General features: G+C 30.2%; 1 protein-coding gene across 1 annotated transcript in view; it reads left to right on the plus strand.

Moving 5' to 3' along the window:
• LOC146529625 (uncharacterized) overlaps positions 1-8301 on the plus strand; it is a 28818-nt gene extending 20517 nt beyond the window's left edge. Inside the window, exons 19-21 of the mRNA XM_085201641.1 lie at positions 328-1211; positions 1853-2176; positions 2529-8301. Of these exons, the coding sequence (XP_085057767.1) occupies positions 328-1211; positions 1853-2171 (1203 nt within the window). The 3' untranslated portion in view covers positions 2172-2176; positions 2529-8301. The remainder of the gene's footprint in view (positions 1-327; positions 1212-1852; positions 2177-2528) is intronic.
• Positions 8302-10494: the final 2193 nt, after the last annotated feature.

Raw genomic sequence — 10494 nt, forward strand, 5'->3', positions numbered from 1 at the left:
ATCTTGCGTAAATTGGGTGGAAAGTATGGAAAGAATGTGTCTTACTATAGGTAAGATAAAGCATTAAGAAAAAATCATTATTTTTTTCTCCCGCATTTGGTAATTATACACAGAGGGAACCTAAGGTTGACATACTCTGTACCCCAATTTTTGTCTGAATTCAAGAAATGTGTGACATGGTGAATCTCGATTCTCCCTTTCCCTCTCTCTTTCCCTTGACTCCCGACTTTGCCTTATCATAGCGGGAAAATAGAAACAATTCACTGTCTAAAGTGTATTTGTTTAAATATTTATATTTCTTTTACTAAAGTCATATTTCTTTATCAGGACTGTGACGTTTTTTGGCCAACGGAGGATGAAAAAGAACTATTTGTTGCAAACTTCCGAGCAAGCTTTGTTTCCAAAGACACTTATGTAGCTTACCGAAGATCAGAAAGAAAAGAACCCAGTGAAACTCTTCCTGAACCCGACACCAATGGTTATAGAAGACAGGAGGGCAGCGACTGCGCTGATGATGAAAGACTTATACCAGAAAACGGATCCCCAGTAAACAATTCGGAACAAGGCTACCGTTTCGACAGAACGGAACTAAGACTCGAACGACTTAGTGGCAGTAGAGACCTCTCAGCCAGAAAATCAATAGCCAATGGTGATTTGTTTTCATCATTGTCCGAAAAGAAAAATGGCCCCAAATCACCTAGAAGTCCGTCGAAAATGTCCCTCAAAAATTTTAAATTGAGCTCTCCTACCAAATTCAAGTTCCCCGAATGGGGATCAAGAAGTGCTGGTTCACCACCTGATACAGCACCTCCCCCACCACCAATAGCTCCATCTCTTACTGTTGAAGAAGAAACCGAACTACGAAGACCAGTGTATACTTTTGAAAAAGTAAAAACAGTTCCCAACGTAACAATGGACAGAATAATCGAAGTGACCAACGTTAGTGTTCATTCTTTACAAGATGATTATCAGCTTAGTGTTAAGTTTATTAAGTGTAGTAATTGGTTAAGTGGTGACACTTGTGACTATAGTGCGGGTAAACCTGATGACAATGTATTCATTAAAGCAGTGAGACACGCTAACAGTGATAGTGATAGGGAACAAGCGATTGATAGGTTGATAGCACCCTATCAGGATACATTTGCGTTGATCGAGTTTGTTGCTGGTTGTCAGATGGAGTATAAGAATGGCCCAGTTGTGGTTGTTGATAAGTAAGTGGCTTTGATTGTTTTATTATTAAAATTGTTTTTGTGTTTCGAGTGTTTTGTAGAACAGCCAATTAATTGCTTTAAAAAGGTTTATTAGGCTATATATTTTAGTGTTATAGTACTTATACACGTATTTCATCTCAATTGGAATATTACCCCAACATTTTTTGTAATGGAACTAAAAAGAAAAAGCATTGTGTCTCTATGATGTCATTTTTTGGTTTATAGAAATATATAAAATTACATAGATATTGTTAGTTTCTTTAATATTAATAATAACTTCAAAGAGATTTTATTTTGTAATTTTTTTATGTTAAATTTTGCATTTAGCAAATTGTATATAATAGATATAGTATGATGAGACTGTAAACGCGTAAATCTTCAGCAAATATTTCGGTAGCTTAGGATATTCTCAATAGCCCATATCCTATAATCCTTCAAGGTATGGTTGATATTCCTTTAATCCAAACTTTTTAACTGCAGCTTCCTATTCTTCTTGTCTCTTAGGGTACGGATCAGGCTTATATTAAAACTTCCATTAGTTTCTGGCAGAATTGCAAAATCTCGCTACCGTTTTGCCTAATAATAACTAACTTAATTTATAATATTTTATCTTATTTATAATATTTAATATTTATCTACAGATATGGCGGCTGGCGAGCACTGACATTCTGCTCGCTGAGCGCGGCGTGCGGCGGTGTACGGAACCCTCGCATATCCGAGCCGGGAGCGGAATTCGCACCTCCCTGCACTTCCGCGGACTTGTACTGCAGTAGTGCACTCAATGCACATGCAAGATGCGCCCCATCGGCGGGTACCCCGTACCGCACGTCCCCATCGTCGAACCATTCGGTGCAAGCAACTAATGGGGACGTCCCCGTTGCTCATTCCCCACAAGCGTTGTTGGCTGCGTATTGTGCGCTAACAGCGTATGCCATGAAGCTGCCCCCGCCTGATAGCTGAACCTGGTGAGTTGAGTATTTGTGGTGTTTTTTTCATGTTTCACCGTGTATACTGCTCATTCTGTTCACCACTGACCTCAATGCCACGCTTTGTCTTATTATTAAAATAAATTCATTTCATGATTTATATATATTTTCCGTAAAAAAATGATTTTATAGCAATTGAATAAACACGTAAAAAAGTACGTAAAATAATAATAATAATAAAAAGATACAAATAAGAGATAAAACTCGTTTCCTCAGTAGGAATTGAATCCACAACCTGTCGCGTTCACAGTCGCACGCTTGTGCCCCTGCGCCACGACTGGCCGCACTGACGGGCTTATTAGTTAAGCTTTAATTTTTTTTCTTGTTATAGGTCACAGTCAAAAGCTTAGCCAGAGTTGAGGTAAATATATATGTATGAAGAACTGAACAATACTCAGTGCGTTGTGTGTTACGATCATTGGACATTAAATATTAGTGTACAACTCACCGGGGATTTACCTTTGATTACCCGTTTATTACCTGGTAAACGCTCATTGATTACTCGGTAATACCCGATTCCTTGATTACCCGTTACACATTTGTTGTTACTGTTAAGTTCCGTTGCGTGTATCAACTGAGCAAAAATGTTATTGTTAATCTTTAACTTTCAAGTTTCAATAATAATATTAGGTAAATGATAATTTAAATGCAAATTAATACTCTGTATTGAATACAATTGCTATAGTTATCGATGGATACTATAGTTACATAAATGATCGATTGAAGGACAGTAAGTTTTTTTTAATGTTATTTCATGATATTTGAGAAAATCCTTAATAATTAACTCTAACTCTATACTCATATCCATTTGTAATGTGTTAGAGGAGGATGGTATGATAAGAAAAAATATATTCCCATATTAAAATAAAATTTTGACTATTTGTACTCTTCATTTGTAAACCATTCGGACTTAATTGTGGTTGGTAACATAGTTGATAATTTATACTATTGATAAGTAGATCAAATGTTTTTAAAGCATTAAAACGAAAGACCTAAAAAATTTACAAAGACATATAAATATTGGGGCACTGATGTTCAACTATTAGTTATATATTATATATTTTTAAATAAACAATTGGCTTTGGAGTTGTGGTATCTTGGAGTAACAAGCGTATAAGGATTTTGACGTAATTTAATATGAACGCTTGGACGATTTCCAAGAAGAGCAGGTTCTTCAAATCCCTCTACGTTTTTTCTTTTCCTAAATCTGGAATAACACTTACAAAGTGTTAGAAACAGTTGATCTACTTATAAATATAATAACGAAATGTATGGATGTTACCAAGTTAGGAGTAGAGTCAGGTTATATTGAATGTATTATAGAAATGTTGTAATTGTTGGTAATTGTACTACGATATTCGCTATATATATATGGACATGACTTTTAGATAAATATTTTTTTCTAATAAATAAATTTATACAACCCAATTTTTTAAAATTATTTTTGAACTGAAGCGAAGTATTGATTTCAATTGTATACTGAGATTTTACAAAACATTAAGTTTTATTTTTTTTTAATTCAAAACCAGGCCTTGCGAAAGTTAAATTTATAATATTATTATTTTTGTAACTATTTATTACAACTTAAAAGTCATGTCCATATACATATTGCTTTCGAGTTTTACGGTTGGTAAGGCTTCTCTTATGACATAATCTGTGGTTGTGTACGATCTTGGATATTTAAGCTATTAAAAAATAACTATGTCATGGTAATATTGCATCTAAATGATTATTTAAAATTTATATGACGTGACATGATTTAAAAGTTCATAAATGATCACTAGGCTGTATGCTATTTAGCTTTGGTGTAATAATCTTTGACAATAGTAGGAGAGTTGTATAATTTCCAAATACTTTGAAAAGTAAAAATGACCTTTTAAAACTACGTTTTCCTGTTAATGATACGATTCTATTGGCACATTTTTTTAATAATTCGAATTTCAAGAAATGGAGGCATCTATTAAAATGGATATTTATCTATTAATAAATAGGAGGATGACTAAAATCATTATACATAAATGTATAACTGTAAAATCTTTACCCACCGTCAGTACAGAGCTAAGCATACTGGCTTTGCTAATTATACCTAAGGTCTACCGTAACGGCTAAACTTCCATAATTATTGACTAAATTAAATTAAGACGCGCATACATACATCGTACGTAGATTTTTAATATATAATAATTAAATGATTATATACCTATTGTATGTATATCATAATCTACAATGTGTTGGCGGTTGGGAAATATTTAAAAAATCCGCAGAGGAATAAGAGCATCTTAAAAATCGTATCATACTAGACTCAGGTCGCGACTTCCATTCTCGTTTAAAACAAATATTGTATGTACTTTTATTAATATAGATTTCATCTCAGTATAACAGGATACAATTTTTCACCATTTTCAATAAATTTTATATATTGTGATACAGTTTATAATAATTATTAAGGATCTTATATCTTCGGTATTTTTCTATAATTTCCGGCCGCCATAGCGCGATGGTCTAAGTGTGACGTATAATCGTAATTCCTAAAAGTTATTGGTCCAGTATTTTTATTATATTCTAGTGTTATCGTGTATTATGAATATGAAGACTGCTTTTTAGTGGTTCGTCAATTACTATGTTGGCTTCCGGTCGAGTTTATGGGCAATTCTCGTATACACATACATACATACATACTAACATATCTTAACAGTTATGTCATTTTCAAACAAAATACACGTATTCTGAAAGTAAACGACTTGTAAAATACTAATAGTTAATATTTTATATCTATAAAAAGTGCAGAAAAATAAAATATATTTGAAATTCCAAAGCTATTTATTCCTCAAAGAATTGCCCTCGCGGTTATTTTGCGAAGTGTCCGTAATATGGGAAAGGAAATTAATGTAATTTGTATAGAAATTTCAAATGTTTATCGCTTTGTAACGAAGGGCCACTCTTGAATTAGTTTGCTCGAAACGAATTTAAGTATGTATCAGGTTATAGTGAAAATATTGCAGCTAATTCAACAGTATCCGGTGCAATACTGTATATATAATATATAATTATTATGTATCCATTAAAGCACAAATCTTTTTATATTGAAAATAGATGGAATTTTTTTTTACATATCACGTACATTTTGCAGTTTTATGGCGGGTACAAACAGACAAGTCTTAGAGTCGCGTCGTACCACTGAAGCTTTAAACGAAATTTTAAAAGATATACTTATATCTAAAGTACTGTAAAAAGTAAGCCATTATCTCAACATGTCAGTCGGCGTCAAAATGTGTCAAATTGAAAAGCAATACTAGCATTTTATCACAATACAATACATAGTTTTCTATTGTATTTTAGTTTTAAACTACTTAGATTTTGTATGGGCACATAGTTGTTTTTTATAGTACTAGACAACGAATTTATTTTAACGATTTTATAATATAAAATAATTTGACACATGGCGTTTCTAATACCCGCTTTTTTCTCCTGCTGTTGTGGTGCGACCGAGCATTTGTAAAGGTAAGCGGACTACGTATGTGCCATTTTAGGCTTAGTTATGTATAATCGAGTAGTTAGTTTAATTTTCATTCCTTAAATACCTTACTGTTTTTTCGCTTAGAAATTATCATGTTTTTTTTTCTATTGTTTGCCTGTAACACAGACCACGTTATTTTTTTGTAAAATTCCTTTCGTAAGTAATATATCTAATGTGGCTACGGTTGCTACCGAAACTGATTTGTAAAAGTGCGATTTTTTTTGTTTTACAAATCAATGGTCGATTTATTATAAAAAACAATGTAAATTGATTACGAGAAATATTTAAAATGAAGGAGTCAGCCTTGTGCGTGTATTGTATTATCATTTAATTATTAAGGTTTTATACTTTTGTATTAATTAGGTTATTCTAATCACTATATATTATTTAATTTTATTGCACATAATGTTTATTAATTATAATAATTTATACATTTTTTTTTTGACTTGATTGACTCAACGATTCTTGTTGCAGCTATCTTACTTTTAAAGGTATTTTATATATTAGAAATAACATCTTTTACGAAAAAATTGTACCTTTACTAGTAATATAATTGGTGTACTCAAAAAGATTATTTATTATTTGTATTTGTTATAATTTTTAGTAAATTAGCTTTCGTGTAAATCTATTTTATAGTCAAAATCTTTTTATATATTATACATATTCATTATAGTTTTTGGGCATTTCTCATGAACTAAATAATAACTTAATTTTTTACATGAATAGATTATATACGTGTGTTTTTTATATTATTTGTAATTAAAAATACTCGTATTGATTGTAAAAATATATTCTTCTAATTGGTAAAAAATTCTACCCTTTTATGGGTTACCAAAGACGTTAAATTTATTTGGATAACGTTATGAATGTGCAGCTGCACATTCAGGTTAGTATTTTGGCTTAATTTAAAAAAAAATACAATTTTTCCGATAGTTCGTACTGCATAAGTAATTTTTATTTCGAGTATTAAACTAATTTAAACCAAATTATTATTTTTTTCATAGTAATAATTTACGTGTTATTTAAACACGTCGTTGCATTTATTAATTATAATATTTATACCTAACTGAATTAAAAAAACTTTTAAATATAAAATATAGAGACCTATCCATTTCGACATTCCAATATTAGAGTACAAACAATTGTTTTATAACTACAGTAATGAGAAAATTACAAAATTTCATATTTCTTCATAGATGCACTGTAAAAATACACAAGTTATATTTTAAGAACCCCACCATTTAACCCTTAATTATAGTAGATAACTTTATTCATTGTTTAAAGACTAAAAATGAATATCATTTTCAAATTGACTATTATGGCACTGTTGGCAAGTGACTGATGCTGTATGCAATAATAAGTTTCTTAGTTCAATCTTAATTTAGTCTATATTTACCCTCTCCTCATTGCAATATAATTTTAAGTGCAATTTATATATTTATATTTATTGCACAGGTAGGCGGATACCGCGCGGGTAGGCTGAGATAACCCAGAGGTAAAAATTCTCCGTTCTCCGTGACTTGTGTCACTTTGATTTGTGACATTGGAAGTTGAGTGGAGCTCATGCAAACGACATGCAAATAATTATGTTTCCCCGAATCGGAATCGAACCTATCTCGTCTACAGCCAGACACTTCTATTGCGCCACGATGGTCGCGTTTAATATTTAACTCATTAACTATTATTTATATAATTATATTAATTAATAATTCCTTAATTGACTGACTCACTGACGGCACAATAAAATATTTTATAATACTTTTTTTGTGGTTTTGTTGTTCTACTTATTAGATTTATAAAAAACTGATGTTCTGAACACTCTGCTAGTTCAAACTATATGAGCACAACAACTAATGTTAGATTATTATAGATTTGTAACTTCATTTTTTCATATAAATAACAATTTTGTTTTTTTTTAAGGAAGTTCAAATAAACGTATAACTTGAACGTAGCGGGATTTGAACAGGTTTCCAAGAGGCACGGGTTCAAATCTCGCTACGTTCAAAATTTTTATACGTTTCTAAAAAAGTATTTAACAATAATGAAAGCTGATAATTTGATTATCTTGGATTGAATGCAGGTGACTTTGAGAGCATCTATCTATAGCGGTAGAAAGACAAGTTATTTTAAACCATTATTATCGAAGGCTGACTCTCTTTAAGACTCGTAGTCTATGATTTACTAGTATGTTAGGCATTATTGTATTGCTTTCAATTCAGTTTTGTAGTAACTTTTACTTGATGTCTTAAAATCAATACAAATATTTATGTATTTAAAATCACATTTACATGTCGATGTATGTTTTTATATATAAAGTTATATATATATATATAAGTTTAGCTTCGACTTCTTCATTTATAGCTAAATTTAGTAATAATTATATTTTTTATTTAAATCCATGTATACTGACTGTGTATAGTCCACGTGGCCTGTAGTGGTACTTCGATGTTTGTACAGAATAATGAATGTATGTTATAATTATGTAAGTGAAACATCGCAATGTCTAAATCGTACGAAGACCTATTTATTTTTTTTATGTAACCGCCTGTATTATTTGAAATGTAAAAATATATAAGAAATTATCTAATTTGTGTTTTTTTTTATTTTAACCCTTTATTTATTTATTTATTTATTTATTTATTAGGAAGCCAACGTTACATACTAAGACTACAATGGTTACAAACATTTTTAAATATATTGATACAAAGTATGTCTCAATTATAGGCTAACTTTGCATGTATAGTAAAGTTGTTGCTCATATCTAAATTAACAAAAAAAAACAACATCAATAATAATTAAAAAAAAAAAAAAACTACTAACCAGGTATATAAATTTAAACTTATAACATAAACATTGTTCTAATTATAAAAAAAAAGACAGACAACTAAAAAAAGATAATACTTAAATTTAAAAAAATATACTAAAAATAGCCAAACATCAAACAAAACAAAAAAAAAAAAACAAACTATCAAAACCAAAACTGAAGTTCTTAAAACAAAAAATTAAATAAAAAATGTTATAATAATTATAATTATTGTAAGCTCAGTTATGAATTTCTTATTAGTTACATAAAATATTTTTTCAGCTGAGCTTTATACAAAGGTAATGAGTCATTAAAAATATCAAATTGAGATATTTGCGCTAATTTGTTATAAAGATTTAAAGTTCTATTAAGTGGTGCATTTAGGCCTAAATTTGTTCTAGCGAACCTTGTTTTAAAATTTTGGGTACGTAATCTTGCATTCGATTTAGGGGTAATAATAGGAAGTTGACTTAAAATCTTCGGACAATCAAGGTTTCCAGATACTAATTTATGTAAAAAGCAAAGATCGGCAATCTCTCTGCGATGGGATAGTTTTAACATATTATAATGTTTTAATAAGTCATCGTACTTACGAAAATCATTACTGATATGATCTCTATAAGATAACAATTTTAAAAACCTTTTTTGGATTCGTTCCAATCTGTTTTTATGTGTTACATAATATGGATTCCAGACAGTTGAACAATATTCTAAATGACTCCTAATTAATGAATTAAATAAAATAATAACTGAACTAGATTTTTTAAAAGGCTTAGTAGCTCGTATAATAAATCCTAAAATGCTTAACGATTTACTTATTATATCATTTATGTGTGGAACAAAACTCAATTTAGCGTCTACTGTTATCCCTAAATCACGTACTTGAGTAACTTTTTCAATAGGATAACCATTCACTTTATAATTATAATTGATGTCAGAAGTCTTCCTACTAAATGTTATACTCTGGCATTTCTTGTTATTTAATTTCATACTATTCATAGAACACCATACAGCAAACCTGTCTAAATCTTGTTGCAAGAGCTTACAATCATTCACCGACTCAATTTTTTTATATATTTTTAAATCATCTGCATATAATAAGAAACTACAATGGTGTAAACAAGTAATTACATCATTATAAAAAATATAAAATAAGACAGGGCCAAGTCTAGACCCTTGTGGGACTTCTGAATGTAAAAAAAATGTTCTTGACTCATAACCACCAAGCACTACATTCATTTGTCTATTTTGTAAATAACTTTCCAACAATTTAAGTACTTTCCCCTGTACTCCATATTTATAAAGTTTATTCAATAAAAGTTTATGATTAACAACATCAAACGCCTTAGTCAAATCTGTATAAATACAATCAACTTGTTTATTAGAGTCCAATGATAACGCGATATCCTCTACAAAAGATATTAAATTTGTTAAAGTAGATCTATTTTTTATAAAACCATGTTGACTATCTGATATCACAGGTTTAATGTGCCAAGTTAGGTACGGACAGACAAGGGACTCAAATATTTTGGCAAAAACTGATAAAATACTAATAGGCCTATAATTTTCAATACACTTTTTATTACCATTTTTAAAAACTGCCAGAATTCTTGTCTTTTTCCAATACATAGGAAACGTACCGTCTTCAATAGATCTACAATATATGATATGCAGGGGCTTCACCAATGTTGATGCAGTTCTTCTAATAAATATTGGTGGTATGTTGTCAGGTCCAGGTCCTTTCTTTATATCGAGAGATTTTAATTTGCTTAATATTTCATTTTCACTTATGTTAATTGTAGATAAAGATGAATTATTATTAATACCAGAATCAAAGCAAGATACATTATTCAAAGAACTATCGTATTCAATAAACTGTCTGGAAAAATAATTAGCAAATTGATTACAAATGTCTTCTCCATCTGTGTAATAACAGTCGTCCAATGTCATTAAAGCCGGGTAATCACATTTATTACC

This window comes from Heliconius melpomene, chromosome 18 (genome assembly GCF_056956725.1).
Source record: "Heliconius melpomene rosina isolate 202511_hmr_F chromosome 18, ASM5695672v1, whole genome shotgun sequence".
NCBI classification, from domain to species: domain Eukaryota; kingdom Metazoa; phylum Arthropoda; class Insecta; order Lepidoptera; family Nymphalidae; genus Heliconius; species Heliconius melpomene.